At 54.2% G+C, this 14,910-nt stretch overlaps 2 protein-coding genes across 6 annotated transcripts in view; one reads left to right on the top strand and one right to left on the bottom strand.

The window, feature by feature from the left end:
• LOC120954779 (NACHT and WD repeat domain-containing protein 2) overlaps positions 1 to 1,651 on the top strand; it is a 9,088-nt gene extending 7,437 nt beyond the window's left edge. Inside the window, exons 10-11 of the mRNA XM_040375012.2 lie at positions 1 to 1,157; positions 1,226 to 1,651. The exon at positions 1 to 1,157 is cut by the window's left edge and continues 511 nt beyond it. Coding sequence (XP_040230946.2) covers positions 1 to 1,157; positions 1,226 to 1,423 — 1,355 coding nt within the window. The 3' untranslated portion in view covers positions 1,424 to 1,651. The remainder of the gene's footprint in view (positions 1,158 to 1,225) is intronic.
• A 74-nt stretch (positions 1,652 to 1,725) lies between these two features.
• Positions 1,726 to 14,909, bottom strand: LOC120954778 (protein mini spindles). Of its 5 annotated transcripts, none has more exons than XM_049609575.1 (8): positions 14,320 to 14,908; positions 11,614 to 12,927; positions 8,065 to 11,540; positions 7,199 to 7,585; positions 6,799 to 6,988; positions 4,829 to 5,702; positions 4,691 to 4,749; positions 1,726 to 4,106 (listed from the first exon to the last, which is right to left on the bottom strand). In XM_049609575.1, the coding sequence occupies exons 2-8, from the start codon at positions 12,700 to 12,702 to the stop codon at positions 3,789 to 3,791; spliced, it is 6,393 nt and encodes a 2,130-aa protein (XP_049465532.1). In that variant the 5' UTR covers positions 12,703 to 12,927; positions 14,320 to 14,908; the 3' UTR covers positions 1,726 to 3,788. The 5 variants fall into 5 exon arrangements, with proteins under 5 accessions (XP_049465532.1, XP_049465533.1, XP_040230944.2 ...); XM_049609576.1 differs by lacking the exon at positions 14,320 to 14,908 and adding an exon at positions 13,731 to 13,898; XM_040375010.2 differs by lacking the exon at positions 14,320 to 14,908 and adding an exon at positions 13,742 to 13,898.
• Between the last annotated feature and the right edge of the window lies 1 nt (position 14,910).

Raw genomic sequence — 14,910 nt, 5'->3', positions numbered from 1 at the left:
TGCACGTGATCGACCGGCACGAGCTGCAGATCGACAACATCAGCCTGTCGGAGAGCGGCGACCTGGCTGTGACGGTGACGCGTGGTTGCGTTGGCGTGTGGGAGATACGCACCGGTCGGCTGCTTGCTAAGCTGGCTGACAGTCCGCTTGGGGCGATTGTGACGCACGCCGAAATTACACCGGATGGACGGTACATTCTTTCTTCCGAGACGGGCAAAATATTGGTGTGGAACCGGGTGACGGAGCAGGTACTGGCAAGGGACACGCAGCCCGGCATACAGCAGATCAACTTCCTCGAGCACGGTGCAAAGTATCTGACCGTTTCGTGTCCACAAGCGACGAGCGGGTCCAGCACGGCTACCAGTGGGCCAGGTGGGACCGGCACCGGCCCGGACGACAATGGCATACAGGCGCACGCGATCGTGCGCAGTCTTCCCGATGGGGGGATCGTATTTTCGTACGACTATCCGGTACGTTTGGTACCCGGGTTACCGTTCCGCTGTGCCGTCATTTCCGCCGACGGCCAACACATCCTGTGTGCTTCGACCGACAAGAACGGGAAGGATGCGATAGCCGTGTTTAACGCAGCCACTGGCCTGTTCATGCATCGCATCTCCCTGCGCACGTGCAACATCAAGGAGATCGTTTCGCTGCTACCGCTGCCCCACAAACCGACGCAGGTGGCGGTGCTGACGAACGAGAAGGGCAGCATCATGGACATCAAGACGAAGAAGCACGTGCGCTCGATACCGAAGTGGAGCGGTACCTGCACGACGGACGGCAAGTTCGGGCTGTACGCTCCGTCCCGCGGCGGGCTGGAGCTGCTCGAGCTGAAGAAGGGCTCGACGGTGAAGACGTTCATACCGAAGGTGGCGGAGGGCGTGTTCACGGTGATCTGCATGTTTACGTCCACGGACGAGTACGTGCTGTACTATCACAGCGGGCGGAAGACGCTGCGCGTGTTCCGCACGAACGATGCGGAGATGATCGCCAACTACCGCATGCAGGCGGAGCTGACGGCGATCCGCAGCACGTCGGACGGGCGCAGCCTGGTGCTCGGTACGGTCGATGGGTGCATTTCCGTGCTGGCGATTGCCGACCCGAAGAAGGAGGAAATGCAACAGTTCCTGAAGGAGCTCCCATCGCGTGACGCCAATGTAAGATCGCACTGTCGCGTTGATTTATTGCAGAGCGTGCCAATAACTCTTCTTTTCCCATTCTACAGTGGAAGAAAAAGCTTGCAAAGCAGAAGGCGTCGGCTCGGTTCAAGGCGGCAATGCGGTTGGCCTCCATCTCGACCCGCTTCGGGACGCCAATGGATGAAGATGAAGATGAGGAAGAAGATGACGCCGCTGGCAATGGTGAAAAGGCAGTGGCGGCAGAAGGAACTACACCGGAACCTGCGGTGGCAGCGGCCGACTAGGTCGTAGGGGGAGGTGTAGAGAATTTTTGGCGTATTCTTCAGAGTTTTGTGCACAAAAACAACTATTTTTCCATTAGATTTGTTCAAAGGCACCTTTACCAGTTACTACAACGAAGTTGTTTCTCTCGAACCATATTCCTATTTGTAAACGATCCAAGATTCCGAGAGGTTGAACCAAAGTGATCCAATTCACATGTTATTAAATATACTATTCTCTTCCATCCTGGTTATTGTAGGCTATCGTGATGTCTTCCTTTTGTGATGACTTTCGGACTTTTCACAATGATTATTCAGTGTGGGTCTGTTTTTTACATGAATTAATATTATTCAAATATAGTTTTTATTTTCTTCAGGTTAAGCAATTTTCTTGTGTGAGACTGGTTTACGTGTGTGTGTGTGTTGAATCCTTAAATCAGCATTTTCTGTCTCTTTTTTCGTACATTTCTCGTAATTGATTTGTAATCACAACACAGGAACGTCCACAAGCTGGTGTGCAATCTCTCTCTGATATATTGCAAGATATATACACACACACACAGCAAATTCAAACACCAACTGAATGCTACTACTCTTCTCCCCCTCCTGCTTCTCTTCTCTCTAGCGCACTAAGGGATGGAAAAACTCCCGCGTTCACTACTGCATTTTAGAGCCTAGGAGCCACAGAAACAAAAACCTTAAACAAAACCACGTTTCTTTTCCACCTTCTCATCTTTTTCTTGCTTTTCCCTAAGTATGCATTTCAACCGTGAAGCAAGTTACTTGTATTAACATGTGTACTCTGTGTGTGTGTGCATGAAGAAGAAGAAGAAGAAGAAGAAGTAGACGAGGTCATGGCGCAGAAGAAGGTAACGAAACACGTGTGTAACAAAGATCGTAACGAATCCCTACGGCAAGCGCGGGCGCGTTTATAACTGGCGTTTGCTGAAGGTTAACTGCTATGTATACCCACACACACACACACCGCCTGTGTTTATGTAGGTGTGTGTTTGTGTGTGTTTGCGGTGTATATAGTTTGGATTTTTTTGCTTGCTTTTTTGTTTTATGTATATATTTTTGCGCCCCAAAAAAACCGTTTCCTCCCACCGATTACTAATATCCGTAGCATCATTATAGGAGATGAGAGCTTAAGTAATGTATATATATATATATGTGTGTGTATAACCGGTTAGTCTTTTTTGTTCCTTTTTCTAAACGGATTTTAAGAGGGGGGAGGCGGGTTAAGTGCAAATGAATGATGTTATTCGAGTTATAAAACCACTAAGAACGGCGTATGGTTTATGGGAGCATAAATAAGTTTGCAACGGTTTTCAACGACAACACGCAGCCGGGGGTGTGTATGCTTTTTCTTTTACTTTTTGCATCGTGCTCCATAAAAGGCACCCCGCAACAAAATCTTGCTGTCCCTAACAGTTCCAACCTCGCTCGAAACGCTACACGAGAATTAATTTACCTAGAATAAGTTAAAAACGCAGTTCAAAATCATCTTACGCAAGTAACGTTAATGCGGATGAATGCTGGGGGGGGGGGGGGGGGATGGTGGTAAAAATGGACCTTACACATCTAAATATAATTCGGGAGGCGTCTCGGGCGTGTGTGTGTGTCTTCTACTGCGTGCCTCAACATCGGGGGGAGTGTGGGGAAAGGATGCTGAGCATAACCCGTGCCAAAAATACACAAAGTGGGCAGCAGGCCGGCTCTGGGGCTGGGAAGAGAGATTTTAGACACACACAACCTTAACCTATACCTTTCTTTTTAAACGTTCAGTCGTAAAATCGAACCAACTATCAAAATCGGAATAATTAATGAAGAGCTGGACAGTGCGGGAAGGGGGAAACAAAAACGCATCTTGGATGCTGTTACTATTATCCTTCGGTTGTGCGCTAGGCATACTATTATTGTGATGGCGTGCCAGGAGAAGAGAGCCAATCTACTGCTATTGCGCTCGCGAATGTAACTCGTTTTGCTTTGTAATGGTTCTGCTGATAAGTGAGGAGAGGATACTCTATACGTGGGAGAGAGAGAGAGTGGGCATGAGTATTTCCTTTTCGTGGTGTTCCTGCCGGAAAGTCGGACAAACCCGAACACCCCAAAAAGGATACAGAAAGACAGAGCGAGAGAGCGATACAATGATATAATACCATCCTGAATTGTAACAAATTTTGGTGGACGCGGGCACGTATTCCTATCATCGATGGCGCAACAAAAAAAACCCACGATTTACACTGCCTGCAGTATTATCTCCAGAATAATCCTAATGTCGGTTTGTGTATACACACTCACACACTCTGCTCCCTCTCTCTCTCTCTCTTTCTCTCTTTCCCACCCTCTGACACTAACGCGCGGGTTACTCTGCTCAACACCTTTCTCACTTGTGCTGCTTCAGTTGCTCCAGCTTTTGCTGCAACAGCTCGCGCCGTTGTGAGGTCGTGCCGCTGACCACGGGCGTCCCACCGGTCAGGTTGGTAGTGGTGGTGGTGGTGTCGTGCACCTCCAGCCCGCGCCGAAAGCCGAACTTGCTGCCCTGCATTTGGTTCAGGTTCAGATTCTCGTCCGTAATCACCCCGCCAATGCCACCAACACCGGTCACTACTGCCGCACCGCCACCGTCCAGCGAGAGTTGCGTGCCGGTTGCGCCCAACAGGCTGCCGGCACGGTTCGGTTGCCCTCCGACGGTCGTCTTTTTCTAGAAACGGATTCAAACACCAGGAAATTGATTAATCTCGCACACATAATACAAAATAGAAAGAACACACACATGTATTGTTTTAATCGTAAAAAAATAAATAAAAAAAAACTCATAAAAACGCGCAATGCTTCTATTCCTTTCGACCACTAGGCGCACGCTTTGATTTCATTGCCGTCACACAGATACGCCGAGCCAACTCTCCTAGAATTGTAACAGTAACAACAACGACAGCAACCACCAACACAACAATGGTAAACTTAAATCAAAACCTCCATTTCACGCTTCGCGTTTTCGGTGGTAATTTTGCTTTCGGCGATACTACATCGGATCGTTTCGCTTCACCAGCACCACCACTAAGGCTACTTTGCCTGGCAACGGGTATGCTGCTGCTACCCTGCCGCACAATCACCCCAGCTCGCGGAGCCACGTTCTGGTGAGGGTTGAAAGCACAATCAAAAAGCACATGAATGCAATGAGCTGCTTTTGTTTTTTTAGGCACATTTTAACGGAATTCAATCAAACAAAAAAGCTTAATTATGCAACGAAAAACGAGTTACCAGAGAGCAAAATAATCAACTTACCAGCAGGTGATTCAGTCGATCGATCCAAAACTCGGGATTTTGTTTGTTTTGCGGAGCAGCTGTAGGGAGAGAGAAAAGAAAATTAGAATTAAATCATCTAAATCAGACCCCGCTTCCCCAACCAACCAAAAAACTCACCATCGGGACCATTTTCGACGCTCGCATTCACCGCAATATACTTCTGGTACTCCGAACCCACCACCGAGTTACTTCCATCCCCATCGCCACCACCAATCATCATGCCGGTGCGGCCCGCTCCGTGATTGTTATTGTCACTGTTCATTGCGTTGTGCTGTGCGGTCGCCAGCATCCCGGCCGTGCTCGGTCGCAACGAAGGTGCACCTCCACCCTCACCACCACCATCACCGCCAACGCCCAACGAACCGGCCGCCGCCGCCGTCGTCGTCGCATCCTTGTTGATGTTCTTCAGTATGCGCAGCACGTACGAGTGCAGCTCCGACCGGGTCGGGATCGTGTTCAAATGCTGCAGTATCGCGTTGCCCTTGATTTTCGTCATATTGTGGATGATGGTTTTGACCGTGCGCAGCGGCATATCGGACGGGCGCGTCTGCCACCAGGTCGACGGCAGGGTCAGCATAAAGTCGTGCACCTCCAGCAGGACCGCCTCGTAATCCAGCTCGGCCAACCGGTCCGGGATGACCTTCACGTTGCGCCAGATGCACTTCATCTGCAGGTCGGTAAACTTTGGCAGGCAGCTCGTTTGGCAGGACTCCTTCAGCAGCCGGATCAGCGCACAGTTCATGTACGTGAAGTTGGTGCGATCCAGTATCTTCAGACAGATGCCGTTCACCACCTTCACGAACTGGGCGTCGTCCGTGCCGGTCACCAGCCGATTGTCCGCCATCAGGCCCAGCAGCACGGCGATGATGTTCTTGATCGACACGATCGTCAGATGCTTGCCGAGCGATTTGGAGGCGAAAAACATGAAAATACTGTGCAGCAGTGGCTGGTAGATGTTCATCGATTCGGCGATCGGTTTCTGCTGGATGTTCTGTTCGGGGTGGGGAGAAGGAGCGCAAAAAAGCAAAGCGTTAGGTAACCTTTGACTGTCAGAGTTTGGGGGACATTGCACTAGTGGTAGGAGCTCCGAACCGGACCTATTCGATTCGGATTCCATCTTCGGAATCAATTCTGGAAGCAATTCCAATGCTGGAATCTTTTCCGGTTCCGGAGTTGATTCCGAAGTCGATTCCGGAGTTGATTAGGAAACAGATTCCGGAGTCCACTTCGAATTCGAAACCGATTCCGGAATCAGAATTGGTTCCGGAATCAGAATCAGAATCGGTTCCGGAATCAGAATCGGTTCCAGAATCGGAATCGGTTCCGGAATCAGAATCGGTTCCAGAATCAGAATCGGATTCGGAATCGGCTCCGGAATCAGAATCAGCTCTGGAATCAGAATCTACTCCAGAATCTGCTCCAGAATCGAAAATCAACCTGGGAATCTCAATTTGCTCCGTAAACGGAATAAGAATTGACTCCAGAGTTGGAATTTGCTGCAGAATGAGAATCAGTTCTTTAATTGAAATAAGAAGTTTCAGAGGCGAAATCAATCCAGTAATCTCCATGAGAATAGATCGTTTACAAGTAAATTTGGATTCTTTGCGGCTATCAATACGTAGCATCATTGGACCCAAAAGCCTATTCTTATGGAGATGCCGTAACCGATTCAGATTTCGAAGCCGATACTGATCTCGGAACCAATTCCGATTCCGAAGCCAATTCCGATTCCGAAACCGATTTCGATTCCTGACCCGATTCCGAAGCCTATTTCGAATCCGGAACCGATTATGATTCCAGAGCAGATTCCGTTTCCAAAACCGCTTCCGGAGCCAATTCCGATTCCGGAGCTGAATCCAATTCCGGAACCGATTCCAGAACCAATTCCGGTGCAGATTCCTAATTCAGAGACGAATCCAATTCCGAGGCCGATTCCGAAACCGATGCTGATTCCAAAGCCAATTCTGGAGCCGATTCCAATTCCGAAGCCGATTCCGGAATAGATTTCAAAAACTGCTTCCGGACCTACTATCCGGAATCGATTCCAGATATCTTCGGAGCTAGCCGGAATCGATTACACTACACACCTTAAACTGCTGCAACACGCTCTGTATGTACATTTCCTCGTAGCCGCGCAGTACGGCCTGCTTTTCCGGCGATTGCAGTATATCGTTGAGCTCGTTTAAGGCGGCATGTGCGGCGAAGCTGTCCGTGTTGGCGATGCCCCGGATGATGCGCACCAAGTTCTGATCCAGCTTTGGCAGCGCATCGGTCAAACTGTAACGAAACAAGAAGAAGAGCAGAGCAAAATGCAAATGAAGATCTCTCTCACTACCAACCAAATCCAGGTCTTCTAATGCAAAACAGGTTAAACTAAAATAAAACCGCCAATGGACGCCAATGTATATATTATGTTTGATCGTGAGGTTTTGAAGGAAGAAAAGAAAGAAGAAGAAAAAAAAGGTCAAAACACCATATCCTTAATACCTTGGTCCGACGACGGGAGGCGTAGGTTTTGGTTTCGAAAGCATGCCGCTACCGTCGAGCGACGGCCGAATGCTGGACACTGCGGCGCTCGTGTACGGCTGATGGTGCTGCTGGTGGACGGGCGATTCACCCGGCCCGCCGCCGCCGGGGCCTGAGAGCAGGTTGCGCTGGGTAAGCTGCCGGAACCGGTCCACCGGGTACGATACGCCGTTCACCGCGATCACGGTCAGCTCGTCGTAGATGAAGGAATCATCCAGCGGATTGAGGACGGTTTTGCCGAGATCGTCCGCCTTCACCCAGTCCCGCTCGATGTCCGCTATCACGTTTTCGTCCAGCTTGAACGGACCCTTTACCACCCGCGGCTGGGGCGGCTCTGGCACAATCATTCTACAATAATAAGGTGGGAGATAAAGGAAGGAAACAGAGTACACCCCAACACCCGCCCGTTTAGTTAAAAGAGCCTACAGACAAAAATAAATACACGCTTACACTCAGATGTAGAGAAAGAGGGAGAGAGAGCGAGAGACTATATGCAAGATTGGTTGGATTGCGTTACGAAGGGAACGGAAGGAAAAACTATGCAACTTATTTACGACATACAGGCATGAGCAAGGGACACATCACAGAACAGAGTAAGAAGCTACCAATGGCACACGGACACAACACACAGACAAAAGCGCTACACAAAAGGGTTGATCAGCATTCGCAATAGGGGTGTTTGTCCATCAAAAACCTTCCCTTCAGTCTGACCGACCACCAATTAAGGTTCATATTTAGATTCTTGCTCCTTTACAACAAAATGCCTCGCAAAAAAATAAAAACGCAATCGCCCAAAGGAATTCAAATAAGCTCAATAAAACACTCACTTCATCGGCACGACGACCGCATCCGCGTGCGGTGGCACCATCGTATCGTCGTCGTCCATCGCATCATCCGCTGCTCCATCGCCGGAGTGGGGTAGCTCCTGCACCGCCGACGGCACGATGCTTTCCTTCGCCACCAGCGTCGTTTCGTTGAGATTCGGCCCGCCCGCCGCCGTCGGCACGGGCAGCTTCTTCGCCGGCAGTACCGACGCCTTCTTCGAGCGCTTGATGCGCTCGTCCAGCATCGACAGGTCCTTGTCCGACAGCTGCCCGATCAGCTTGTAGATCTTCTCGCCCGCCAAAAAGTACGCCTGCACGACCGCATTCAGCGCCGCGTTGCGTACCGCATTGTCACGGTCGGAAATGTGGCGCGCGATCTCCTTCAGCGCAACCGGCTGCGACGGCTGGCAAACGGTCAGCCCGTACGTTTCAATCAGGTAGCCCAGCTCGTCCAAACACTCCGCCCGCTGGCGCGCGTTCTTGCTCTTGAGCGCGTCCATGATGAAGACGAACACCTTCGCGAACGGGTAGAGCAGACAGATCTGGCGCAGCAGCGAGCGCACCCCGTTCCGCACGACGTCCTTCGGGTCGCCGATCTTGATCAGCAGGTGCGGCACGAACGAGCTGCCCTCGATGTCGGCCAGCATGTACTGCCGGTCGACCAGCCGCTGGAACACCTGGTTCAGGTACTCGAGGCCCTTGAGCAGCACCGACGGGTTGGTGTCGTAGAAGCGCAGCGACAGCCACTTCATCACGAGGTCCAGGTTGCAGATCAGCGCCTCCTCGTTGGTGGCCAAATCCTCCATCAGCGCATCGATCACCTTGAGATGGTAGCGGAAGTCGTCGTGGAACATGTTCACCATCAGCGCCTTGTTCACGTTCGCCGTCTGCATCTGCTCCTTCAGCAGCTCGTAGAACTCTTCCCGCGGCGTGGTGAACGTCCACTTCAGCACCTTCAGCTTCTGCTCGTCCACCAGGCGCTGCTTCTTCAGCCCGTTCACCGCCAGCAGCGGGGCCAGCGAGTCGGCATCTTCCTCCTTTTTGCGGGAGGAGCTGATTCCACCGCTACCACCAGCACTGCCCCCGCCGGCCCCACCACCGCCCCCACCCGACTTGTCCGATCCGGCCGATCCCGCACCTGCCCGACCCGCCGCCCCACCCGCTCCGGCTGACTTGGGCGCTTTCAGCTTCAGCTTGCTGCCGACGTTGCTCTCCTCCGGCGGGGGCGCCGCTTTCGGCGGTGGCAGCACCTTCACCGGCAGATTCGGTCGCGCCTTGTCGAGCGCCGCCTGGATGTCCTTCTTCGAGATCGGCTTCTGTTTGTCCAGCGCCTTCACCATCGCGTCGTACCCGAGGTGAATCATCACGCCCAGCACGGCCTCGTTCGCGTTCTTGCGCACGTCCGCACTGCGGTCGGTGATGTGCGTGTACAGGTGGGGCAGGATCGCCACCAGCTCGTCCTTCGGGATGCTCTTCGCCGGCAGGCCGGGCAGCTTCTCCGCCAGCCACCCGTACAGCTCGGTGCGCAGGGCCGGGCTGCCCGTTTTCAGCGCGTCCGCGATCATCTCGCCGTCGAAAAAGTCCTTATAGCCGGCCTGCTCGCCCCACGTGTTGATGCACGTGAGGCAGGCGGTACGGATGAACGCCTTTCCGTCGCCCAGCCCCTTCAGAAAGCCGGGGAAGAACGCCCGCACGTACTGTCGGCACGGTGGGCCCATCGCAATCGCCAGCTGCTGGCAGATTTCGACCGACGTTTGCGCAATCTTTGCATTGCTGTCGACCAGCCGCTGGGCGAGCACTTGCGGCAAATCCCCGAGCGTCGATTTGATCAGCTTCGCCTCGGCAATGATCGTTTGCAACCGCACCAGCCCTTCGTTGCGCGTTTTCCAGTTCTTGTCCGACAGTTCCGCCAGCAGCGCTTCCGTGATTTGGCCCGAAATGTCGATGCGCGGCAGCAGATCGTTCACGTTCACCATCGGCGCCGGCTCATCGTCTGCGCCTCCCTCGCCACCCTCCTCATCCTCATCTTCGCCACCGCCGGCGGCTCCCGCCTTTGCGCCAGCGCCGCGCACCGGTGCCGGCGGCTTCTGCCCCGCGCAACGCTCAAACTCCGCCATAATCTGCTGCTTTAGCGCCGGTTTCTCGCTGTCGAAGAACATCGTCAACGGTTGGCCCATGAACAGGTACATCGCACCGAGCAGCCCGATGCCGGCGGTGCGCACCGCCGCATTGCTACTCTGCACCGCCTTGCGCGCGCTCTCCAGCAGCCCCTTCGCCTCGACCTGAAAGCCGAACTCGCGCAGTGCCGTCGCGACCCAGAGCAGCACCTCCTGCTGCACCTTCGGGGACTTTTGCTGCTCGAAGGCGAACTCCATCGCCCGCTGGACGGTGTAGTCGAGCCGGGCGCCGCCCTCCGCTATCGCCGTGAGCAGTGCCGCCGCACTCGACCCGTTCTTCGCGTCGCCCAGCTTCTCCGTCGCGTCCGTCAGCAGGTAGTCGGCCGTGGTCGTCGTTATGCCGTACCGCTCGACGATCGTTCGGGCCGTATCGAGCCGGGCCTTCAGCACCTGGAAGTTGGTATCCTTCAGGCCCGGCTTTTTGGCCAGCGAGCGAAGCAACACCTGCGACAGGCCTGGCTTTGCCTCCAGCCCGGAAAGGGCCGCCGCGAACGATTCCACCGCGCTCAGCCGCGTCTTCCAGTTGGCATCGCCGAGTCCAGCCAGTGCATCGGGCGGCAGCAGCTCACTCGCCCGCTCGTCAATCTCCTCCTGCGACAGGTCCTTTTCCGTGTTGGGCGGTGCCGCCGAAGCCTTCGCGCTACCACCACCGGCAGCCCCCCTGCCGCCACCAATCGAACCACCCGTAGCACTTTTCTTCAGTCCACCGCCCGAAACCACCTTCTTCACGACAGTGGCCGTTGCGGGGCGCTGCAGTGTGGCCGCTCCTCCACCACCACCGCTTGCCCCCACCTTCGTCTCCGAGGGTGCTTTTTTGATTACCGACACGGCTTTGGCCGGTGCCGTCGCAGGGCGTTCCTTGCGCGCCGCCGGTATCTTCACCGTAATGACCGCCCGCTCGCAGCACTCCTTGATCTTGGCCATCTTCAGCGCGTCCACCTCGGTCAGGTACGGGCCGATCGTTTTGTCGCCCACCAGCTTCATGGCGGTGCCGATAGCGTCGGCCGCCGCGTCTCGCACGCCCGGGTCGGGCTCGTTCAGCGTTTTCAGCAGCGCCGCAATGAGCGGTTTGAGGATCTTCTTCGTCAGCGCCGCCGGCAGCGTTTTGGTGAGCGAGCGGGCAAGGAAGGAGGCCGTTTCCATCTTGACGCTGGGGTTTTTGTTGCCGAGCGCCTCCAGCACATCCTCCAGGATCGCTTCCATCGTGGTGGAGGGATAGATCGCGTCGATCGCATCACGCAGCGCCGTGACCACGTTCGTTTTCTTCTCCTTAAACTTTTCCAGTATCGCCGGAACGCAGGCCTGCATAGAGAAATAAAGAGGAATAAGTATTTAACAGTCTTGCAATGTTTCTTTTCCGACCGCAATTGCTTACCCCAGCGTACGTGTTGAACCGCTTGGCCAATCCTTTCGCCAGCATGGCCATACATTTGCCGCCCAGCGCCACCAGCACCACGTTCGTGTCCTTCGTGATCACCTTCTTGAGCGCCCGCACCACATCCCCATAGTCGCCGGGCTGTAGCTTCGGGTTCTGCAGCAGCGTTTCCAGCGCCTCGAGCGACTCCTTCCGCTCCTGCCACTTCTTCGCCTCCAGCTTGTCGTAAAAGTCCTTCGGCAGCTTCGACAGGATGTCGACCGGGTCGATCAGATCCATCGGATCGATCTCATCCCCCGCATCGCCCCCGTCGCCCCCGTCCCCATCGTCCTCGCCTTCCGCGCCTTCCGCCACGGAGGCGGCAATCTGTTGCTGCTTTTCCTGCTGCGAGCGCAGGTACCGCACCGGCGTCGCCTTCTCGCTGCCAATCTTCTCGAACTCCGCCTCCAGCTCGGCCAGCAGGACGGCCGGCAGGGAGGCTATCTGCGACTTGAACGCCGCCCCAATCCACCGGTAAATCTCGACCGTGAGCGCCTTCGACTCGTCGCGCACCGTCTTGTCGCGGTCGCTCAGCAGCGCGGGCAGCCGCTTCACGATCGGCTTGATGTTGATCACCTTGTTGCCGAACTCGCGCAGCGCCAGCGTGATCGCGCTCACGCACGCCGCTACTATTTTGGGATTCTTCTGCTCCGTACCCTTCAGCAGCTCCTCCAGCACCGTCTCCTGCCGCTCAATCTCCACGTACATCAGCGTGACCTGTACCGCCAGCTCCTTCGTCTTGGTTTTGGGCGCCCCGATACACTTCGCCACGATGCCGCCCATCACCTCGCCGACCGTTTTGCCCGCGTTGCCACTGTTCTCCACGAACACCAGGGCCGTCTCGAGGCCCTTCTCCTGCGCGACCGCATTGCTGTCGATGACGAACTTCTTGATCAGCCCGAGGTACTTATTCCACTCGGGCGACTTCTCGTCGTCGATCGTGCGGAACAGCTTGGCCGCCTCCTCGTACCCGTCGACGCGCGCCTTCCACAGCTTGTGCACGCACCGCTCGTCGATCGGCAGCTTCTTGTACTCCGTGTCCTCCTCCATATCGCTTGTAGCTGCGGCGGCAGGGAGGGGCTTGTGTTAATTTTTGTTTATTAAGTTCTCGTTTTTGTCACTCCACCACGCACACACACACACACACGAGCGATTTTTCCACGCTCGTTGCGTTTGATGAATTGTCACACGCCCTCCTCCCGGCCAGTCGCGCACACACACACACGCACTATAAACCCAGATTTACACGTACAGGTGGTGCGAATGGTGGTGGGTCTGAAAATTGGAGGCAAAAAAAGAAAGAAAAACAACGGAAATGTATTAGGTTCCCAAAATCATCATTATCGCCGTCCGTCGTCTCTCGTGGCAACGAAATAAGAAGCAATGAGTGCTTTGTTCGAACAAGCGGGGAAAACACACACACACACGGTGGGGCCTTTCTTTTTCTTTTGGGGTCGCCCAACACCCCAAGATTATTTTCCCACTAATGATTGATGCAGCACAGAGCGACCGTGGAGGGGGGACAAAGCTGTAGGAAAAACGTGACACAAAAGCCACCACACCACAACAACACCAGCCTACGGAGCCCAAAATTGAAACGACGACCGCCGCTAAACTTTCTCTTCGATCTTTCGCGTGTTTTGTCGCACGGCGAGGCCCCCAGCATGAGATACGGACGGGGGGCTGCGGGTACGTGCGCCTCAAACACATCCGTAGGCAGAGTAGCAAGGTTCCGCGTGCGAGAGAGCGTGCCCGTCACCGGAAAAGACCATTTTTTACTCGTTTTTTTCTGCCACGGACGGATCGAGAGTCGAAGGTGGGTTTTTTGATGGTCGCGCACCAAATCGAGCAACATTCTATAGTAGGCGCAAACGATGCGTCGTCAAGTTCATGCTGTTTATCGATTTTATACCATGTCCCTCCACACACACACACACAGCCACACACTCCACCCTTTGACCCTAGCAGCACCGTCAAACCACGACTTGTTTCACGTCACCGAAAGTGCGCGCTTGTTCCTGCGTGCGGTTGGTGACAAACGGCCGCCGAATTCACGCACTTTCCCCGACCCCGCTCACCTGGTGCGTACCCATCGGGCGAACGGAAACTGATTTTCGGCCTATTTTTGCTGCAATTTCCACAGACGGAGCAAGATCCAGAGCCCAAGCAAGGAAACACCACACCATTGCACTCTCGTGCGCTGCTGCTGCTGCTGCTCTCGTTCGCTCGCTCACGGAATGACAAAACATGTGTGAGCCGTTCGTGCTCTCGCTCTCGCTCTCTGTCCTGTTCGCTCGCTCGCTCGCTCACTCTCTCTTACTTGGTGTATGGGGTTTGTACGGAAAACGGAACGAAATCTTGGCATACGCCGCTCGCGGCGCATTTTCCTGCCTCATTCTACATCCCCTCTCCACTTCCTCCGAGGAAATGCACGAGGAGAGCCACAAATATTTCGTCACTCGGCGACTATTCTCATCGCTTCGTGTCTCTGTCAATCGTTCCCTGCCTTGGACGAAAACAGAGCGACACCTCTCCTCTCCACCGCATCATGACGTTTCCGCTCTTCCCTTCTTCTTTTTTCTCTTCTTCTACCATACCGTCTGCGTCCTATATCTTTCCCGCTAGAAAAAAAACTGCATCATACCCTTCCCCGACACCCAAACTTACCCGAAATTAGCTTTCGTCCGGCCGTCAATGTATCAATCACTCGATAAGCTTTCCCCGTTCCGGGAAACAGACACACGCATTGGCGGTGGGCGAGATTTAAAGGCGCTGCTTTTAATCTCTCGGTAAATTTATCATCCGGCCGCCACCAGCCACCACTACAAATGGCCGTCCTCCTTTGCGTGGGGACGATCGCTCTTTGATCTGACTGTCTGCTGGTGCTACTGCTGCTGCTGCTGCCGATCGGCTCCGTGCACAACAGTATGGCGTACCTCTTTGGTCGGGCGATTGCGAAGGAACCGAAAGAAAAGCACGTCCTCGGGCAGCAGTGGCGGCGGTAACATCCGTGCGGTGCACTGTTTCTTGACGCCAAAGAGACACAATCACCACAAACAACAAACTAAAAACGAAACCACACACAAAAACCGACGGTAAAACAACGGAAACAGTTCAGTGCGAAAACCGTACACGCACTGCGCGATCTACACGGGTGCTTCTGCTGTTGCTGTGTGTGTGTGTGTGCGAGTCTGTGGGCCGTTTTCTTCAAACGCAGCAGCCAGCAAGTGAAGCAAGCGGAGCGATGAAACGGTTTTG

This window comes from Anopheles coluzzii, chromosome 3 (assembly GCF_943734685.1).
Source record: "Anopheles coluzzii chromosome 3, AcolN3, whole genome shotgun sequence".
In the NCBI taxonomy this organism is placed as follows: Eukaryota; Metazoa; Arthropoda; class Insecta; order Diptera; family Culicidae; genus Anopheles; species Anopheles coluzzii.
This window is presented reverse-complemented; position numbering and strand designations above follow the sequence as displayed.

Coding starts and splice junctions, on each gene's coding strand:
- LOC120954778 (XM_049609575.1), bottom strand. CDS start 12,702: ATGGAGGAGGACACGGAGTACAAGAAGCTGCCGATCGACGAGCGGTGC. Junction 7,586..8,064: donor GCGGTCGTCGTGCCGATGAA/GTGAGTGTTTTA, acceptor TTATTATTGTAG/AATGATTGTGCCAGAGCCGC. Junction 6,989..7,198: donor CCTCCCGTCGTCGGACCAAG/GTATTAAGGATA, acceptor GTTTCGTTACAG/TTTGACCGATGCGCTGCCAA.